The sequence below is a fragment of the Protopterus annectens genome, chromosome 1.part0 (genome assembly GCF_019279795.1).
Source record: "Protopterus annectens isolate FY-2018-M chromosome 1.part0, PAN1.0, whole genome shotgun sequence".
NCBI lineage: Eukaryota > Metazoa > Chordata > Ceratodontiformes > Protopteridae > Protopterus > Protopterus annectens.
In genome coordinates this window covers 1415155283-1415178373 of record NC_056725.1, presented here as the reverse complement: position 1 = coordinate 1415178373, position 23091 = coordinate 1415155283, and the positions used below count along the sequence as shown (strand labels likewise).

Sequence of the window (23091 nt, the reverse complement as noted above, 5' to 3'; positions counted from 1 at the left end):
ATGACTTTCTATTCTACTGTAAGCAGAGTTTATTGCACAATCCACTTTTATGCCAACTTTCTAAGTAATCGTTTCCAGTACTCAAAGACTGTCAGGTTATTGGTCACTGTTATTTTAAGTTTTTTTTTAATGGATTCTTGAAGTAATGGGTGAACAGTTATGCTGGGAAACATATAATATGCAAAGATTTAGATATGTACTTAAAAAATAGAAAAACATGGAGCTGTTATAAATCATATGTAAAGTACCTTCCAAGTGTTAGAAAATCAAATGTTAATAATGTAATCTTGAAAATACTATATGCGCTCGACACAAGGACTGATTTTCAAATGCAGAAAAAAATAAGTTGTTTACCAGACATATTTTGTTGAAATGTAAGACATGCAGATTCCCTCCACTGCTGTAGGACCAGATGACCAACTTCCCTGCTGCAGCTGTCCAGAGACACTGTTTCTTCTGTTTGAAGATCACGACGAAGCTGAAAGAAATGTCTGGCATTACAGTAACCATAGTCTAGGCAGGAAATTAGTGTGCCATCACAAATATAACAGTATGTTAAAGGCCAAAACAATCAGTAATGTATGTTACTTTATATAACCTATACAAAAAAGAATAAGGTACAAGGTTGGACTCTTAATAGGTGTAGTTTTGCAAAATCAAGTTATTACTTTGTATCCTGTGTCATAGGAATTCATGCTGGATGATATAGAACTGAGCCTGAATTCTTTGATTAAAACAGTATCGTTTGAGTGGCTAAGACCTAATTCTATAATTATAAGGAAAAGAGATATCTGCCCATGATGGAAATAAGTAGTCATTTCATAAATAAATAATGGCACACATGATACTATTTACTTATGTACAAGCACATGTTCTCCTTTGACTGACTGATATACTGATCTGCAGATCACAGAAATGAAAGCATGCTTTCATGAGGTAATAGGGTTCATGACGTGAAATAGAAGTACAAATATGGGGGCTGATGTTGTTGACTTCCCTCATTCCATTATATCTTCACCTCTCAGATATACAGTGGTCATCAATAACCTCACCAGAGAACTTTCTGTCCCACAAAGGATGTACAGAGCTCTCTGAATGTTTGAGACATCTCATCCACTTGCAGGAAACTTAGGAACACCATTTCTCTACAGAACTGGGAGAATGTGTGATTTGCTCCCTAAAACACACAGCATGCTCCATCCTCTGACTCATCACTATCTGAATGATGTGAATGTAGCATTCATGCTGCTGGTTACAAGGAAAATGTTTTGCTATACTGTTTATAGCTCCCTTTCCAGAGTTGGTTGCAATTTTGACTTCGGATCCAGATTAGCACCTTCCTCCTCAGATATCTCCAGCAACATTCTAAAGATGGTATCATATCCCTCCTTAGCCTTCAGTGCCATCAGGGCTAGTTCAAGCAGTAAATGCCGCTAGCTGTCACCCAAGTTGACAAATGGGTGCAGTGAGTACACCTGAATGTTTGGGAAAGTACCATTCATGATACACAGTTCAGAACTCTGCATAACATTTAAGTTGTCCTTTACAGTTAGCAGGGCAATGGTGCAATTTAACCCCTCCACAGATGATACACAGTGTACAAATGTTTACTCACGTAGGGAGTAATATAGTGATGTAAAGTCCTTTATTGTGCTTATTATATTTATCCGTGGTTCTGCTGCTGCTTTCCACATACCTTAGCCACAGTTTGTGGTAGGGACTTTCTTGCAGTATCACCTCCTGTGACACACCCCTGCAGGTGTCCTGCTTCACATTGCTAAGGATGTCTGATGTTGTGTGTGTCACCTGCCTGACAGCCCCCATGATCTTGACAGTCACCATCATCTCAGGCACACCACTGGCCATCTCACTTCTCCTGTCAGGGAAGTAGAGCATGAACGCACCTGGTGGGAAATGAAATACAGTGAGCTATATCTAGGCAGGACAAAGCCAGAGGAAGCTCTGGTAGAATTCTGCAATGGTTCCAATATGGAAATCGGTTGTCTGACATGGGTATACATGTGAAAGACTAGGTGAACCATCTAGTAGATGGTTCTCTCCGAAGTTTCCCTTAGGATAGCTGGCACTCATCAGATGCATTTTTATTTGGTAAAGTGAATGATTAAAGGTCATGAATGCAGCCTCTGAACCATTCAGCTAAAATGTTGTCTCATCATTTTATAAAGAACCCTCTATAACCATTTTCTTCTTAACCTTCTGAGAAGGGCTGTAGTTACAAAGAGATAGCTTTATTTATTTATTTATATGTATTTCTTTTTGTTGACTGGGATAGTCTGACTGGGCTAAAAGACCTTTTTGAGCAGAGTCTAGGGAAGGAAAAGCTCCATAAGCAAATGCAGTTTGTATTAACACTGACCCTGGATTATAATTTGCTTGCAGAGACACTGCTTAAAGTTACAAAAATAAGCAAATTAGATTAAGTTTTATAATCTGCAACTAACACAACTGTTACCAATACGTACATCAATTATATGCAGTTTTTTCACATTATAAATAGTGTACATGTAATGTTATATAGGAGTACAGGGAAGGATATAAGACTGGAGATCTAGATAAACGGAAGGAAGAAGGTAAGAGAGCAAGTGAAGGGGAGTGTCACTCGTCTGGTCAGGACAAAACAAACAGTTGTGGGTTCGGTTCAAGCAGCTTTATTATATTTGAACACATCAGGATTGAGGCTTTGCAACTTAAACTTAAACAAACGTATAAACAGACTGACTAGCTCACACTCTGGCTGTTCTCTCAAAACGGCATTGCTGCCTGCATGCACTCACTATTTATATGCACGTGCCTACACGTGGAAATGCTTCTTAAAGTTACAACACATGCTCTGTTCTACATCCTCCCTCTTTGAGAAATAGCTCATACATTAATAATATTGATTGACAAGCAATTGTACAGAAATGATCCTTTGACATGCAATTAAACAAAACTAAATACATATAAAACAATCATGTCCAAACAGCTGTGTATTTCACAATGGGCCTAGAAATATGACCAGATCATGTGGTATAAAATTTGGAACTAGGTCTAGCAACGGGCACTGTCTTTACTGAATGTTCATCCTTGGGGGCATCATCAGGAATGGGAATAGATGTTGAGACATGTTTTGCGATCGGAACATTGTCTGGATTGCTCTGAAATCTAGAGTCTGTATCACAGGTACGATGCTGACATATCGATTCTGACACAGGTCGAAGATGCCTGTGGGTTCTTTTGTATTTTATACCATCAGATTCCACCAAATAGGATCTCAGCTCAGCACATATGCCTGTCACTTGACCAATCCGATCAAAGCCTTTTGCCATTTGCATCCTCACTGTCTCTCCTTTTTGCAACGGACAAAGAAATCTGCTCTTTTTGTCATAACTGGACTGCTGAAAAGATCTCTTTCTAAACAGTTGGGCTTTGATTTGTATGTTGTTTTTAGCATTAGGCACCAAAAACCTGGAATTGATAGGCAATTTTGCTCTAGTTTGCCTAGACATAAGTATCTGAGCAGGTGAGCCAAGTAGGTTGCCACGGGATATATTCCTGAGATTGAGTAAATTCAAAAAGATATCAGCATTGTCACACTTTGACCTCTCAAGCAATTGCTTTGCAATCTGTACTGCATGTTCAGCCAGGCCTTTTGACTGTGGGTATTCCAAACTGCTAGTAATATGCAAAAAGTCCCACTCTTTTGCAAATTTCTGAAATAACTGACTGGTAAACTGGGTACTATTGTCAGAGATAACCCTATGTGGACTATCATGGACTGAGAAATGATGTTTCAACTTAGTAATAACAGTGCTAGACATTAAGTTAGGTAGCAAATCAATTTCAAGCCAGTTTGAGTAAGAGTCTACCAACACTAAGTAAGGCTGATTGTTCCACTCAAATATATCAGTAGCTACAGTTGACCAAGGTAGTTCAGAAATTTGGCTAAGCTGAAGTGGCTCTCTTTGCAAATGCGGTTTAGAACTATTGCATACTGAACAAGAGGGAAGCACTTTATCAAAGTCTTTCAATAGAAAAGGCCAAAATACTAGTCTTCTCACCCTTCTTTTGGTAGATTAGGAACCTGGGTGACCAAGATGTAAAATCTGAAGATACTCATATTCTAAGGAAATAGCAACAACAACTTTATGACCTTTGAAAACTATACCATCTACCATCAACATTTCATCATGATAAAGAAAATAAGGTTGGCAATCTGACAAGATTGCTTTAACGGCCATCCGACATTAATGAAGTGGTTGAGCTTTTGCAAAACTGGATCAGTCATTGTATGATCTCTCAGCTCATCTAATCCATTGGTAGAAAAAATACACACTTCCATGACATCAAAGTCAAAATTTGCTACATCAAGCTGTTCCATCATATTTCTGGGTGATCTGGATAAGGTATCAGACAGATAAAGAAGTATGCCCTTTGTGCAGACCATTTTGAAGTTGTATTTTTGTAATCTGAGCATCATTTTTGTAGCCTTACTAGAGCAGTATGCATAGGCTTCTTTAAAATAGTAACTAGAGGTTGATGATCAGTCTCGATCTGGATAGCTCATCCATAAATATAATCATGGCACTTAGAACATGCGAACACAATAGCCAAAAGTTCCTTTTCAATCTGAGCATACTGCATTTCAGTTTGGGTAAGAGTTCTAGCTGCAAAGGCAACAGGTCTGCCCTTCTGAAGAATAACTGCACCAAGACCAAACTTTGAAGCATCATAGGAATGAATTACTGGTTTGTAGACATCATAGTATCTCAGTGTAGGTGGGCTGACAATTCTCTGTTTAAGGTAATCAGATGCTCTGTGGTGCAGTTCTAAGCATGACCTGGCAACATTTTTGCATGTCAGCTCTCTCAAAGGTGCTGATAACTCAGTGAAGTCAGATATAAACTTGCCCAAATAGTTCATCATACCAAGAAACCCTGTAGGGCTTGGACATTGTATGGAGCTGGCATCTCAAGAACGGCTGCTTGTTTGGATGGGGTCAGGTCATAAGCCAGCACTAATGAATAAATTACCTGAATATATGACTTCTGGAAGCCTGAATTTGCAGTTCAGAGGATTAAGCTTCAAGTTCACTTCACACACTCTGCCCAGAACTTTCCTGAGGTTTTTGTCGTGCTCTGCTTCTCCAATGCCTTGAACCAGTAAATCATCCAAAATAATGGCACATGGATAACCCGAAAACATTTCCTCCATTGCACGCTGAATGATTTCACTTGCAGAATTTATACCAAAAGGCTTCCTGAGGAATCTGTATCTACCAAATGGAGTACTGAATGTAATCAGTCATGAAGATTTGTGATCAAGCATCACTTGCCAAAATCAACTCTTGTATCCAAGACAGAAAAAAAAGTGGCATTTGGCATCAGGGCAGCAAATTCCTCAACTGTACATATAGGATGATGAGGTCTCTTTAATGCTTTATTCATGTTTCTTGGGTCAATGCATATTCTGATTTCATCCAAGCTTTTCTTATGAGCAGCTACCATGGAAGACACTCAGTTGGTTCTGTGACTGGACAAATCACACCTCGCTGCACCATCTTATCCAACTGGACCTTGACTTTGTTCTGCATAGCTATCGGAACTCTCCTTGCTGGTCTGACCACTGGACTGACCTCTGGTCTATTTTCATGGAGCACACAACTGGACGTTTGCTTAACTTGTTATCGAAAACATCAGCATACTCTGAGAAAATAGCATTGGTGAAGGTGGAACTAGGACATATTCTTACATGATGGACTTCTTTGGTAAAAGAAAGCAGTTTCATTCTCAAACTGTCTCTAAGACCTAATAATGACTGCACAGGTCTTTGGACTACATACAATTGCATGCTGTAACTGTTCCCAGCTGAATAGCATGAAAACATCACTAAGCCTTCGATTTGAATCTCTTCACTTCCATAAGCAACAAGCTTTGCACAATTAACCAAATTAAGTTGCTCACCAGCTCTCACTTTCGCAAATGTTTTTGCTGACATAACATTACACTTTGAACTAGTGTCTACTTTGAGCTCCGTGGGTCTACCATTAATCAGGCCAGTACAGAACACTTTGTTCTTTGGCAATAAATCTACTGCATTAAACTTTTCACCAACCACTGAAACACCATCTACATAGAAAGTAGGGTTACAGCTCTCTACATGATCAACTTGCTTTTTTTGAGTGACCTTTCTTTATAATTGAATGAGGCTTGCTTGATTTACAAAATGTTTGAAAGTGGTTCCATTTTTTACACTTGTGGCATTGCTGACCAAATGCTAAACACTTCTCTCTTTTAGGCTTACGATTGGCACCACAATTATGACAATTAACAATAAAACTTGACTTGGGTTTTGCTGACTCACCCTTGTACTGCACTGAGCATGTCCATTTTACTGAGCTAATTTTAGAACTTGCTGGAAAGTTATGGGTTCTCCCTGTGAAACATGCAGGGACTGCAAATGCCATGTGCTTAGGCCTGTTTCTGCTAGCCATGTGCTGCATGCTGTCTGCACTTGCTCTAGAGCCTGCTGAAACCATGCTTCTATCACTTGCAAGCATACTGGTGTGCCTTTCTGTAAGCTCATGGATTTAACAAATCTCTATAGCTTTGCTCAACATTAAATCACTGTCACGAAGCAAGATCTTTCTCACTGCAGCATTATTAACACCATACACAAACCTGTCCTTTATTAACTCATCTTTCAAGTCACCAAATCTGCATGTTTTAGCTTTATTTTTCAAGTTAGTGATATAAGCTGCAGAAGTTTCTCCTGTCTTTTGGTCTCTTGTATAAAATAGGTGCCTCTCTAATGTAACATTTGTTTGAGGATTGCACATTTTTCTGAATTTACGTTTCAAGCACTCAAGGTCCTTGCTTGATTCAGCCAGTACAACAATATGGCGGTTTCCCCCCTCTCCTGTATCTACTGCTGGTGCATACACAAATGAATGCTCTACTTTAATGGCCTCCGGCCCTGCTAAGTTAAGCAAAATGAATGCCTTTGTAAGTGCATCTTTGTTAGAAAAAGCTGCCTCTATAAATATATCATATTCCTGCTCAAATACTCTCCAATTCTCTGCAATATTATGGTCAAATAAAAGTGGACTGGGTCTGCGAAATGCCTCTGCCATATCAACACACACTAGTGAAGGCCAATGAAATTATGTATGAACATATACACACACACACACATATATATACCAGAAATTTATGCCAGAACTTGTAACTATGTCCAATAGCGCAATAAGCCTTTTAAACAACTGCACTTTGCAAAATGAGTCTCTGTAGCAGAAGAATACTCTTAAAATCACTGTTATTTGCAAAACCACCCTTTATCAGTATAAGAAACACTTTGAAATGACTGCACTTTGTGAATAAAGTGTATACGACAGAAGCAGCTCAGAGTAAGAAACACTTTGAAATGACTGCACTTGCAAATGAACAGCATACAGCACACAGTAAACTTTTTAAAATGGCTGTACTTGCAATGTAACTGTACAGTATAAGAAACACTTTGAAATGACAGCACTCTGCCAATAAATGTACACAGCATAAGAAACTTTTCAAAATGACTGTATTCTGACTGCACTTTGCAAAATAATTGCACTTTGCCCACAATAAACTCTTCAGAATAAATGTACTTTAGTAAAGCACACACTGCAAACACTTTGCACAGCCTGAGATACTTTGAACAGCTGTAGTTATGCTTTGAATAGCTTCGGTCAATGCAAAAAAAGTAGCTCATGCTAAAACACAGTCGTTTTACTAAAAACATGCAGTCACCTTGGTTTTCTATGCTTATTTTGCCCTTTTATTGTACTCGTTATGCCCGTTTGACCCCATTTCATGCTCATTGTACTTTTCCTGTGCTTGTTTTACACTAAACATACTCATTTTACTTTAAACATGCTCATTATGCAAACCCGAGGCAACTCTGAACCCCATATGAGCTTTTCTGATAATTTTCTTATCAAATATCATGGTTTTGAACATTTCATTTAATTATCAAAGCATTTTGGACCTTTCATTTGGTTAATAATATGTCTTTGTGCTATTCATTTGATTAATAATGCTTTTTGTGCCTTACAAATGCTTTGTATCGTTTTCTTTACACAATAAATAATTTGTGCGAGTTCTGGCTACCTGAAGTTTGTTTCTGGCCTTCTTTAATTGTTTGAACACTTTATTCACCCAGCCTGCTCAATATGCCTTCACCATCTTGAAGAAGTTGCTTTCAAAATCTGGTTCTGGCACCATGTGGCTTGTCTGGTCAGGACAAAGCACTCAAACAGTTGTGGGTTCGGTTCAAGCAGCTTTATTATATACAAACACATCTGGATTGAGGCTTTGTAACTTATACTTAAATAAACTTATAAACAGACTGACTACCTCACTCATACATGCTCACACTCTGGTTGTTCTCTCAAAATGGCACTGCTGCCTGCACGTGCTCACTATTTATATACACGTTCCTACACTTGGAAATGCTTCTTAAAGGAGTAAGGAAGATATAAGGATTAGGTTAAGAAAAGGGTAGATTTACTTCATAAAGTAGAATGAGTTACTTAACAACAATTCAGCAAGCCTAATGCATCCAGCTGCTACTCTGCTAAATTTCCCTTTTCTGTGTCTGTCATCTCAGTTTTTATCAGCCTAGTGGTTTGTCTACGTGTGCTTTCAGTTGTGCTGTTGTGTTTTATACTGTGGTCTTGCTCAGCATTAGCTCTCAGCCAATCAGGAACAAATGTCAACAGAATCAGGGACAAATCCAGAGAAAATCAGGGACAATCAGGGACACTTTTAAAATATTAGTACTATTAACTTGAAACATTGACAGGATAAGAGAAGAATTAATTTACAAATTTTGAAGTTAAAGAAGTCTGCAACTCTTAATTATTGTCACTATTTATTGTGTGATTCACCACCTTTTCTGCAAATGTCTTCATTTTTAGGAGGGATTAAGAGGGACAAAGCTAAAATTTGAGTCAAAATCAGGGACGTCCTTGACAATCAGGGACAGTTGAGAGGATGCTGGTTTTCTAGTTGTTAAGTTGCATTTTACTGCGTTTTTGATGTGCTGTGGTACTATGCTGCATGCAGTGTTTCTCAGCTTCACCTGGTTATTTATTTGAGTGGCTGTGCTGTGGTGGCTGCCATTCATAGCACCTTCTGGCAATGTCTTTGCTCTTTCCTGTGGGATCACTACTTTTCCAGAACCAACACTGGATTTTGCCATCTCTTCCTTCCTTCTCACAATTCAGCTAGAGAACTACAAGTACATTATTATCTTCTTTCTGAACTTTGCAGCAGTAGACGTGCGATGCTGAAGCAGTAAGGACAAGTATCATTATTACTAGTGTCTGTTGCTTCCTGACTAATTTGGCAGAGGGGTATATGTCTCTGAGGTAATCTGGTGAAGATGTACTAGGAGTTCATCAAGAACTTCAACATTTCCGTTACAACTGTTACCGAAGTAACACTCCAGCAAGAGGGATGAAGATATGAATACATAAAGTAATGTTGACTTTAAATATCTACATGGGGGATAATAGATTATTATTCTTTCAGGGAACAAGGAACAACAGCTCACAAATGAAAATGAACAACAGTTGCAATCTCCATTAACAATCCCATAGAGGAAGTTGATATAACTATCTGAACTGTATACACAAACTATGAAACAGTGCTTTGTGCAAAAGAAATCTAACTTTTGCTTTTCCCTACAGTGTTTTATGGCATCTATGAGCATTGTGAATATGTTCAAAATTGTACAGACAGCATTTGAAACAGTATTTTATGCAAATTAAATCAAACATTGGTGGCAATACACTTTTTTTCTTTCGTAGTTGCTATGAGCATTGCCAGTATTTTTATTATTTACCATGAATTACACAGTATTATAAAGTAAATACGCTTGCCAACAAGCTGCTGTATTTACCAGTGATACAGTTAAAAGTGTAAGTAACCATTAGCATCTCTGTTCATATTTTTGGTCTGCCCTACTATAAATATGACTCTTAACCAAGACTATGGCATACATTAGTTAAGCAGTAACCCATAACTGGGTGTGGGTAATGCTGGATTTACACAGTGTTGGTGTGGGTTGATCACGAAAATGAAGGCACTTTGAGGCTGAAACCATGTTCTTCATGGCAGCAAAGGGTGGAAATTATTGCTTTTGTTCTTTCTTCCCTGAACTTTTTGAGGAGGCAAGAAGTCAGTAGGAATAGTGGGAACACGTATATGTACCTCATATTCCACAGGGGATGGAATGCCCCTACTGCTTCTTTCCCTGTCCTACTGAAATGAGTAGAAAGGTGGGGTACATTTTTCTGGGTGACAAATAAATCAGAAGACCTTGATGAGGCACAGACTCTGAATTTGGTGATGAAGGAAAGCACTAGAAATTCTGTTCAGAGCTTCTGCCAGCATGTTCACCTTCCTGAGAATGTCAACTTCGAAAAAGTGATGCCATTGTATATGGCCCAATGTCAAATGAGCATTACCTCCTTGCACAGCTGATATGACCCTGTGCCCATTTGTTTGTTTGTTTAGGTACCACAAAACAATTTTTTTTTAACCAAGAGAAGAGAATTCCTAGATGAAACTGCTTCTTTAAGTCTTTTAGAACCAGGGACATTGATTAACGTGGTGCTACTGTTCAGGTTAGAACACACTTTATGCATCATGTGGGAGCCTAGGTAGATGCACATCGCTCAAGCAAATTTTCCATCATCAAAGTGTGTGACTAGACTGGCTGAAGAAAGTTAAGAGGCATTGAAATATTGGTGGGGATTGTCCGTTGCTCTCAAGCCTGGCAACAAGACCCAGTATCAAAAGCATTTCAGTGAGCATCTGGTCACACTGAAAGTATGACATGACACTGTTCATTGCAGCGTATGTATCCTCAGGTGTGCAAATGGCAGCATTAAAACTGTGGCAGTTATCAGGCCCAGAAGGAGTAGAAGAGTTTGAGCTTGGATTCTACATGAATGCCTTACCTAAAATGCCAAGGTTGTGACTTCATTTGCCCTCTCTGAGTTCAGACATAGCTAACATTAGGGAGTGCCCAATTCCACCTTGTTAAAGCACTTCCAATAAACTGAGATAACAAAGGGTTTCTTTCAATGTACAGTCACCCTGTGAACTTCATGCAAGGGAACTGCCTAAGAAAAGGTTACCTCAGGGATTCCCTGCATGGGCTACCAGGGGCAGTAATCCTGATAATGGGTCACCAGGGGAATTTTCGGTTTACTATCAAAAGGTTGAAATTCATTTGGTCGATGTTCATTTGGTCGAAATCATTACATTGATAGGTCATAATATCGACACCAAAATGTCTACATTTAAATGGTCGATACACACCTCAAACTAACACTAGTGTTTTAGCAGGGGGGCTGCGCCCACCTGCACCACCCAGTCGAAGGCTGTGCCCCCACACCCCCCACTACTTATATATTACAACTCCAGGATTGCACAACAGTGCTCACAAGGATAAATCTTTGCCTGTTGTCAACATAAGGTCGACAGAAGGTCAACAGCACTGTCTGTCAACCAAACAAACTACTTAATATTAATTAGTTGACCAAATGTGTCGACCAAATGAACTTTAGACCAAATGAATTTCAACCTTTTGATAGTAAACCAGAACTTTCTTTTGCAAAGTTTTGGTCACAGTGATCAATACTTTACTGAAACATCTGGGCACTAAATAAAGCAAAAATTGCAACACTTTGTTCTACAATTGACATCTAATGAGAACAAAGTGTAGGAGTCTTCTGTATGGATCCCAAATGTTGAAGTGACAACAGGCATCCATCATATCCAGCGATATCTCTGGACAGGTGCACAGGAATAGTCCCTAGCAACATGACCATTTATGTTGGCTAAAGTGACTAGTGTCCAGAACATGATGGAAATCATCCATGCCCTTTGCAACAAGGAAAAAAAATGGAACTAAACCTCCCCACACCTCCTCTGATTAAAGTAGCCTTTATAGGACCTTTCAGCAGCACAGCCTGTGCTTGCCCAACAGCTGCTCTGAAAACCTTGTCTTCCAACTTAGCTGTTTGTGGGGAAGTAACAATGAATTCTGAAAACAGCCAATGTGACCATGTCTAGGTTTCACCAGTCCTTGCCGATAAAGCTTACATCTTGGCAAACATAAAAATCAAAGAACTACCTTCCCTTCCAATGGGTAGCCACTGACTTGGCAGCGTAATTTGAAGAGGCATCCTCTCAGCTGAGTCATCTGTCAACTGACGGGACAAAACTTTATGACACTTGGGGGTCTTCCATGAGTAGCTAGGTATCATCTTTTCCTTTTGAGGCTGTCAAGTCTAAAGGAAGCAAGTGGAAGTGACAGAAAGTACTTATAGATGCTTTTCACAAAGATGGGAGCTTTTTTTAGTCCCAGTGAGCTCATCAACCAAGTTCTTGGGCCAGTTGCCAAAAGAGCATTTTTTGAGGAAATGGGTAACTAGGATCATGACCGTAAATTCCTTCTTCATGAAGGAGATCCACTGTGATGTGATGCTCTGCATTCAGACAGCTGTGGCCCTAAACAAAGAATCAGCATGGTCAGATTTAAAATATGCTGTATGAGATCCTACTGCAGACACCAAGCATTGTCTTACAGTGATCCTCCTTGAACACAAACTCAAGAAAGTAATTTTGCTTTTTCAACACCTTCCTCATTTGGTGAGACTGGAAGTGAAGCAGGTGATGAAGGCCCTAGTCCCCAGTGAGATAGAGAAGTATACTATCTTGCAACACATATTTACAGATCAAGGGGCAGTGTGGCAAAATCCAAGGTATCAGGGACCTGAACTGTACTAGCAAGTACTAAACAGGTTATATAGGGGTCAGTACTAGGAGATTTAGACTGCATTGCATAAAGCACATAAGCCTTTTGTAGGTGTCAGTGCACCTCTAGGCTGTCTTAATGGTGTCTTGAATGACTGCTTCTCCAGTTTCTTTTCTGGAAACTGTGTCAGGTGTTTTTTTTTTTTTTTTTTTTGGGGGGGGGGGATAATGGTCTAGGGGCCAGTAGAAGCTCTTCCTCATAAGCCTAAATGTATTTCTAAAAGAGGGGTCAGTGGGAGGGAAGCAGATCTAGTGCGGACTCATTATCTTTTTCCATCAACAAGACAGTAACCCTAAGATCCTGTTCTTATAGACCCCAGAAGAGTGAGAAAAATGCAATAACATCTACTATCCATGTGCATGAGCTCACATAAGGGGAAGAATGTGATAGACTAGCACTAGGCATTTGGAAGGGCAACTACTACTAGAAAGCATGCTTGCCAAAGGCAGTGCAGGGAGAGGAGAGGATTGGGCTGGGCCTGGTGCTGACTTTGGTCTAAAATCATTAATGATACATACTGCTGCCCATGGCTCCAACATACATCAACAGTCAAACTTTTGCCTGAGACAGTACTCTGGCATGGGATGAACAGATGGACCTTTCTTGGCTTCAGAATGCTGACTCAGAGGAGATAAATCTCTAGTTCTGAGTACCACCCCTCCATGCCTGGATGACTCCAAAGACCACTCACAGGGATCAGGCTAGTTACTCAAAGCCTTTAGTCAATTATCGAAAAGTATGATATGTAAGAACCACAGGTTTCCCCTTCCACCAAGGCAGGAGCTAAAAGTATGCCTTACCCCAATCCTGGTATTCCTGACTAAGGGTGAGTAGTAGTTATGGATTTAGACCTCTCCATGTGATTGTGAGCTCTTTACTTCCAGGGTCCAGAGGGCCAAACGAGCACTGCATTTACTTCAGGAAAATGTATGGCTAGAGCTCCTCTCTAAATATTTGTCCCTGTGGTGATGCTCCAACGTCTGTCTGGGGCTATAAGAAAGCCTTGCCAGCCTCGATATGAAGAGCTCTCGTGGCTGCTTTTCTGAAGAGTGGTCCAACAACTCCTTTGCCTCCTTCTTCACTGATTCACTGAGCTATAACAGTTGACACTTGTGTCATTTGTCAGTTTTGTGCTAGTCGTATACACAGCACTGGCAATGTCAGTATAAGATCTGGCTAGTAGTTTGATGACTGCAGAGGCACCATGACATTTAGGTATGCAAATGCAAGACTTTGTGCTAAGTGCAAAGATAAAAGTACAAAACAAAGGAAGAAGATAACACTTGCAGGCTCAGGGATGTATGCATTTATAGCTCCCACATTACCAAACAGCAGGTATTGATATGTACATGCTGACATCAGTGAATATAGCATTTAAAAAATAGGGCCAAATTCGGCTTGGTGAAGAAGAAATACCCAACCAACCATCCATCAAATAAGGTCCTCAGTCTTAGATCAAGATTGTACTAACAGCTCAAAGAGGACTGTATATGTCTTGGAGGAGGTAACTCTTGATTTGTTTAATGAATATTCAACAAATATTCATCATGTGATCTGAAAAAGCACCTCCTTGGATCAGCTAGATCCAATAAAGACATCCTCTTTTAACTCATTCACTCCAATGGAGCTCACATTGTAATTTCCAATGGCTGAAGCCAAATCCTTTTGACAGAATTATGTCCTCATATTTCAAACAAATGCTCATATCTCTGAAACCATAGGGGTTATGAAAGAAGTATAAATGGCAAACTCTTCAGCACAAACAATTTTTATAGTAGTAGTGTTTTTTAAGTTCTGGGTCTTAAACCAAATTTTATAAGTCACAGTAAACACAGTAATTATTACATTTGTAATATTTTGTGAACAACTTATAATATCTCAGCAACCACTCAAATTACACACACACACTATCAGCAACATTTTATTCAGCTGGCTGAGAGGTTTCACATGAGGCTCAGGAGTTTTGTCTGTGTTACATGGTTGCTGAGATATTTAGAAAAATGATAAAATTATATCTATATAAATTAATATCATAAAAACAACTGTTAATGTCTATTTACCTGGATTAGACAGACGTCAAATATTAATGCAGTTGAGTTTGCCATTGTGTAAGTTTTAAGATGAAATCTTTTAAAACTTTGTACATAGCATGGTTTTGAAATTACAGATGTAAGATATAAAAAAGGAATATTTGACACCTAGATGCGGCAGTATTAGTTAACTGCAGATGCACCCTGGAGACGTCACTCAGCTGTAATGAGTTAAGAAAGGCTGGCTATTTGTAACTGAGATAGGTGATATATTTATATATTATTTTCAGTAGCTTCTCTTTTGTCAGACCACATTTTGATGTTTCATATTTCATTTCTATGCATACTTTCATGTTAATCATAGAATGTTTACCAAACAAATAATCAAATATTCATGCCCAGTTTGCTACTTGATTAGAGGCACTAAATCTACCAGAGAGTAGTTCTGAGGGTTGAACCTACAACAGAGAACTACACCCTAATTATCAAATAACTATTAGCATTGCTGCTAGTAATACAAACATATCACTTCAAGATATGTTAGGTAGTCTGGCACCTACAGATTGAAAGATTCAGCCAACATATCTCAGCTAGATGTAAACTGTCAATCAAAAGTGATTACCTCAGTGACTGAATGAAAAAAAGGAGAAACAGCATGCTGGTCCAGTAAGGAAAAACACTAGAATACAGTCTTGATGAGATACTTTTTATGGACCACCACAGCCTTTACAATACAGCAACTCAAGCTTACAGGTTCTGAGCCTTTCATTCATCAGATGCTAATGTTGCTTGTCTTTCGGCTTTTCCCGGTTAGGGGTCATCATAGCGGAACTCCGGTCTGCTAATGATTGGCAGTTGGTTTTTATGGTGTCGAGTTGCCAGCCCGATGCCCAACCTTCAACAAAGGCATGCCCATTCAATGCATGTCTTTCAAACACTCACTCAACCGCGGAGAGGACATGCAGACTCCACACAGAAAGCACTCCCAACCCAAGCATCGAACGGGAGAACCTCTTGCTGTGAGGCAACAACGCTACCACTGCACCACCGCGGAAGTCCATTCATCAGATGTTAATAAGTTATTGATATCATACACCATTGTTTTTAAAGTACTTCAAATCAATAAAGTACTAAAACAGGATCGAAGCTCATGTAATGTGAAAGCTCAAATACCATAGTGATTGAAAATTGCACCATTTAGTAGTGAAACAAAAACAAGAAAATTGTATCACAAAAAGTTAAACAGAAAAAGAAAATAAGAAAAAAGTAAATTATACTAATACATGTGAAAATACACAAAAATAAGCTGACAGGAGAAATACAGCCATGTGCCCAGGTTTGTGTCACATATGCTGCTCAAATCCTAGTAAATTGTAATTTAGTCTTACTTTTGGTATGTTATGATTTCTCACTCACAGGCTCACTTGAGGTTGTCCTGAACTCTTGAAAATAAATAGGTATACATACTGTACATACATATATATATATATATATATATATATATATATATATATATATATATATATGGTTCTACATGACATAATCGAATCCCCAAAACACCGACAACGCAATCACCGAAACCACATAACCGACAGTGCAAAAACACGAAACCCCACATGCCCGACAACGAAATAACCGACGGTACACAAACACAAAACCTCATACACTGCACACACCACAATCACAACAATCAACAAACAAAACACATTCCCTGTCCAAAAACCACACACACAACACAAGCACACCAAAATCCCTACAAACCCACACTAAACCTCACATACACAACTATCTACAACCCTAACCCAAACCCTAACCCTAAGGTCCGTCACTATCGCATACTCAGCTAACCCGCGCCCTAACCCTAACTCACTTAAACCGCCCCTAACCCAAACACTATCACTACCGCACACTTACCTGACCCGCTCCCTAACCCTAACTCACTTAACCCGCCCCTAACCCAAACACAATTACTACCGCACACTTACCTGACCCGCTCCCTAACCCAAACACAATCACTACCACACACTTACCTAACCCGCACACTGACCCTAACTCACTTAACCCACCCCTATCCCCACAGACCGTCAATATCCACACTTACCTTACTCGCACCCTAACGTCCGTCACTACCGCATACTTACACAGCCTTTTCCCATGTCGGCATCCTCAGCATCGGTGTTTTCATCCGTCGCGTTGGTCTTCTGAATTGTCGATCTTCTGGGGCTCGCGATTCGCTTGTCAGTGTTCTGGCGTGTCGACTAACTCAGGTAGAACCATATATATATATATATATATATATATATATTTTGTACACATACACACACACACACACACACACACACACACACAAATACACATGCATATATATTTTCCTGGTTTTGGAGCATAATCAAAGCATTCCTACACACATTTTCACCCCATTTTTATTGTCTTCCTTTCTACAAACTACCACCATCCTTAATCAACCTCCTTGCCTTTTCTGCACCCCCATTATCTCCCCATTTGCATCCTTCCAACACTCACACTGTACATTTGTAAACACTACATTTCTCCTTGACTAACACAAGCCTTCCAAATGTTGCACCCTAAGAATCAGCACTTTGCTTATTCTGTACAGCTGTGAATATTTCACTGTTAATGTTACTGTGTCTCTCTACACAAAAACATCCATAATGTTTTCTGTGTGTTTGTTTTTTGGTTGTTGAAAGCCCAGGGCTGAACCTGATAAAGTTCCACTGGATCAGTATTCTATTCCAGTTAAGAAATAAAAATAAAATAAAATAAAATAAAATGGTTTTACATCAAAAGCTTTCCATAGCTTTTGTGCTTTTGTGAATATAGTTTGTTAAATCTGGGTATAAAAGTCAATACAGATCTTCAATTTTCATGGCCTTAGCTATCTGATTCTTAGTGAAAAATATATATTTACTAGGTGCTTTTTCTCTTCATGCCTGCTTACTATCAGCCCCTCCTATCAGTCTTGAGCCAATTAGTTTCTCAGCCCCTGGAGAGTCCCTAAAATGAGGATATGAGCTGACCGGACCAGAGAAAGCCATCATTCAGCAGCCATGAAGGTGTTTTGCCCCCCCACCAGCTGCATCTGCTAATACAGCCTACACTATGGTACTTCTATATGGCCTAACTCTACTCATGGTGGCTGATATGGGCACTTACAGTGGATATAAAAAGTTTACACACCCCTGTTAAACTGCCAGGTTTTTGTGATCTAAACAAATGAGACCACAATAAATCATTTCAAAACTTTTCCCACCTTTAATGTGATCTATAACCTATACAATTCAATTGAAAAGCAAATCTGTTAGGGGAAAAACATAAAATATAAAAAAAAATGTGCAATAAGCTAATTGCATAAGTGTGCACATTCTTAAACTAATACTTTGTTGAAGCACCTTTTGATTTAATTACAACATTCATTCTTCTTGAGTAGAAGTCTATCAGCATGGCACATCTTGACTTGGCAATATATGCCCACGCTTCCTTACAAAAGCGCTCCAAATCTGTCAGATTGCGAGGGCATCTCATGAGCATATCCCTCTTCAGGTCACCCCACAGACTGTCTATTGCATTTATGTCTGGGCTCTGGCTGGGCTATTCCAAAACTTTAATTTCCTTATGGTGAAGACATTCTTATTTTGATTTGGATGCATGCTTGGGGTCATTGTCATGTTGAAAGGTGAAATTCCTCTTCCTCTTCAGCTTTCAAGCAGACGCCTGAAGGTTTTGGGCCAAAAGTGATTGGTATTTGGAACTGTTCGTAATTTACTCCACCTTGACTAAAGCCCCAGTTCCAGTTGAAGAAAAGCAACCCCAAAGCATGATACTGCCACCACCATACTTCACCATGGGAATGGTGTTCTTTTGGTGATGTGAAGTGTTGTTTTTGTGCCAAATGTACCTTTTGTTATTGTGGCCAAAAAGTTCAACCTTAGTCTCATCAGACCATAACACATTTTCCCACATGCTTTTGGGAGACTTGCTGCATTGTTTTGCAAATTTTAGCCAGGCCTGGATGTTTTTCTGTGTAAGAAAAGGCTTCCGTCTTGCAACCCTACCCCATAGTCCAGACATATGGAGAATATGGGAGATTGTTGTCACATATAATACACAACCAGCACTTTCCAGAAATTCCTGCAGCTCCTTCAGTGTTGCTGTAGGTGTCTTGGCAGCCTCCCTGACCAGTTTTCATTTTGTCTTTTCATCAATTTTGGAAGGATGTCCAGTTCTTTGCAACGTCACTGTTGTCCCATATTTTCTCCACTTTTTGATGACTGTTTTCACTCTGTTGCATGGTATATCCAATGCTGTGGAAATGTTTTTGTACCCTTTGCCTGACTTGATACCTTTCAATAATGAGATCCCTTTGATGCTTTGTAAGCTCTCTGCGAACCATGGCTTTTACTGTAGCAGGCGAATGAGTAAATGTTAGGAAAATCTTACTAGGACAGCTGAACTTTATTTGGGGTTAATCAGAGTCTCTTTAATTGATGGTAGGTGTGTACCCAAGAAGAATGAATGCTGTAATTAAATCAAAAGTTGCTTCAACAAAGTATTAGTTTAAGGGTGTCCACACTTATACAACCAGCTTATTGTACTTTTTTTTTATTTTTTATATTTATTCCCCTAACAGATTTGTTTGTTTTTCAATTGAATTGTACAGGTTATAGGTCACATTAAAGGTGGGAAAAGTTTTGAAATAATTTATTGTGGTCTCATTTTTTTATATCACAAAAAACACTTTTTATATTGGCTGTATGTTACCTCCTGCAGTCAGTATATTTCACATATGGGTATGTGCATGCTAGATCTTAGTTAGGGGTTTATCCTCTGTGTCACAGACCTTGGACAAAAGTCTAATATTTCTTCTAAGAGCTCCAGTCACACACATTTAAATGTGTTAACAAAATTAATCTAATTCCAATCTAGCCATTCATTTTTGACATAATTCATTAAGGTTGGCACTTTAGCACACCAATTTATTTTAAGACCATCATTTTTTTTCTTAGATATCCAATCACTGCTCATGCCAAGCTCCTGACTCATCCTCAAAATGAGCATTAACAGTTAACACAAGATTTCCTGCCCAGTCTGCTCCTTAAATAGTAACGAATAAGCAAGGATTTTCTCACGAAGCCTTTGAATGGGGCTGGTAGCAGAAAATACATTTTTATACAGTTACAAGGAGTAGCTACACTGGTGCAGAACTTAATCACATTATTACACATGCTAGAAAAAACTGTCTATATATATATATATATATATATATATATATATATTGGATGGCACCCTTTACAACTTGGTGTCCATGGTTACATGGCTAGAGCCCCAGCTGACCCAGCCTTTCCTAAGGCTCAGGTTCTGAGTAAGGATTCTGGTTGGTTGTGGGGGCTAATAACCTGTATAACATGTAGATAATTGATGTTGTACATTGCATGTAAAATATTTATTAAAAAATGTAATCCTTTGGCACATATAGGCATTAACGTCATGCTGATTTGTGGACATACATTTGGGAGAAATATATCAGTGCATGTGTGTGTGATAAGAAAAATGAAGATATGAATGTGTGTGTGAGTATTTATCTATCTTTTTAATTTCTCAAAATCTTTTAGCTTTCTAATATCATGACAGGAATGGACCCCATTCCTAAGTCAAAGTACGATTAACGTTCATGAAATTAGTATTGTTTCAATCTGTGATGTCAGCCAGAAGTGCTCTTCGCAGCACCCGTAATGTGCCCAGTAATGATTCCTTCCGCAATTCGTACCGAGTTACATGCACTGATAGCATATCAAAATATGATTGTAGATTCTTTTTTATAAGACCCGTCGCTCCTACTACTATTAGAACTGTCTGGGTATCTTTCTTCCGCATTGCTCTCATTTCTGTCTGCAAATCCTAATACTTTATGACTTGGTGTCTCTCTGTACAGAAGTCACTGCAGTCACTGGGTGTGCCAATTTCAATAATCGATGCTACTTTTATCTTCTTTTCTTGGACCACTATATCTAGTTTTCTAGAATCTATATTTTGAAATGCTGGTAATGGATGATCCCATGTGATGTAGATCAATTTCTATGATGCTTTGTGGTTCATGTTTCCAGTGTTTTTCAGCCACTTCAGTAACATAATGTTTGCACAATCCCCAGTGCAACAGTCTTGCAACATTATTATGGCTTTCAGTATACAGTCCTTCTGCCATTAGTATGTCGCAACCAGCAACAATGTATGTAACTGTTTACAGTTCTGTTTTACAAAACCTACATTTGTCTGTTTCTCCCATGTGTTCAGTGGACTGTGTAAACCAACATGTATGTAGCCCACTATCTTGGGCCACCAATATTAACTTTTCATCTCTTGTTTTAAATTCACCTCTCCTTAACCATTCCTGCATTCGTTCCTGATCAACATGAAGTTCTTCCAGACATTTTCTGTATTTGCAACTATATTTATGCATTTTCCACAGTTCTTGCCTTCTCATCTGATCCTTCACCTTATATTCTTTTTTTTTTTTGTTCTTTGGCACATTCAGTTGCTGTCTGGTTTTTATCCACTTGTGGTTTGATTTCCATTCCTGCTTGATGCCAATATGCTTCTGCTAGCCTAAGCAGGGAAGTCATCTTAGATTTTTTCTCCTCATGTTTCAAAACGTTCACTACATTTGGGACTTGTGAGGTCAGCAGATATGTGTGGAGTCTCATAATTGCAGATCTATACATGTAATCAATTTCAAGGAGGCCCATCCCTCTTTCAGAATGGGGAATATATAATCTTGGTGTGCACTGATTTTTATAAATCATTTGGTGAGCATGAAGCATCCTTCTTGTTTTCCTATCTAATCTATCCAACCAAGTTATCTATATAGATAGATAAATAGATTCTCACAGAAACACTAGTATATTTTTATGTGTGTATCTGAACCTTTTTGGTTGGGTTGCTTGCTGTACTCTGCCTGTATATTGCTGATCTCTGTCTGCATTTTATTTTGAATTTAAGTTTTTCATTTAAGGTTTGGTTACTTCTGTTTCATATCTTATTCTTGTATTACATTTGTTTTGTTTTAAGTTTTCTGTTCTGTTGGAGTTTTAAGAGGTCTTGGCTAGGGTCACTTAGAAAAGTTAGCAAAGAATTCCTTTGCAAACAGTGAATAACATCAGCTAATTAGTGGGAGGAGCTTAGAAATAGCATTCTTCATTTCGCTAGAAATATCTCTATTTAGCTGGAGTGCTTGGTTGATTTGCTTGCTGTACTCTGCCTGAATATTGCTGATCTCTGTCTGCATTTTATTTTTTCCCACCGACCCACCCAACTGTTGTAGTACTCTTAAACTTGCTGGCTTTTGAGTTACCAACCCTTACTATAAATCTAATTTTGGGCACTCCTCCCAGTCCTATCTCATCAGCTCATTCTACTGAGTAAAGAGAGCTCAGCTAGGAAGGCCCACCTCCTTAGTTATTTACTTTGAATTATCTTTTGTTTCCTCCCTTCCCACTTAACTTAAAAAGGAAAAAAAAATGCACTTTATTCAACTGCCTTTACTGTATTTGTGTTTCTTCCTACTTTATTACTTTATTTTGCTTTTGCTGCTTGTTCTTAAAAATGTTCAATTGCATTTATTACTGGTTGTTAGTAATTGTAACTGTTATTCTAAGCCTCTTAGTTTTGGTTTAAGCACTTGGACTTCATGTCAGCTGTTTTACATTAAGAAGGTTTATAGTCTACACTCCTGTAGCAGGAGAGGTAGCGTGCATCCTTCTAATTTGGGAATTGCTGGATGAAGGCTTAGTGTGTCTGTTATTCTAAAAGTGCCTTAGTTCTGGTTTAAGTGATTGGGCTTCAGGCCAGTTATTTTACATTAAGAAGGTTTGTGGTCTACATTCTTGTGGGAGGAGAGGGTACCTCTCCTCTTCTGAGGTGGAAGTTGCTGGTTGAAGGTTTATTGTGCCTTCTTATTTGAACTATTTTTTTTCTGAAACTTTTGCACTTTTTTGCTGTAGCATATAACAGATTCTTACCTGCTGAATCTAATTCTGCTTGTATAACTTGAGCATTAAACCAGATCATCTTTTGTTGGAGAGGATTCCCCTGTACCCTAGTGGTAGGAGTGTGCAGTTAGAACTCATCTGATTAGAGGTTGCTGAAACAGGGCTCAGTTTTGAGCTTTTTCATTGGTTAA

The 23091-nt window shown here is 38.9% G+C and overlaps 1 protein-coding gene across 3 annotated transcripts in view; it reads right to left on the bottom strand.

Annotated features, from left to right (window-relative positions):
• Positions 1–23091, bottom strand: part of CARD10 (caspase recruitment domain family member 10) — a 738524-nt gene that overhangs the window by 105422 nt on the left and 610011 nt on the right. For all 3 annotated transcript variants that reach the window (XM_044067420.1, XM_044067404.1, XM_044067414.1), the window contains exon 15: positions 355–478. In XM_044067420.1, the coding sequence (XP_043923355.1) occupies positions 355–478 (124 nt within the window). The remainder of the gene's footprint in view (positions 1–354; positions 479–23091) is intronic.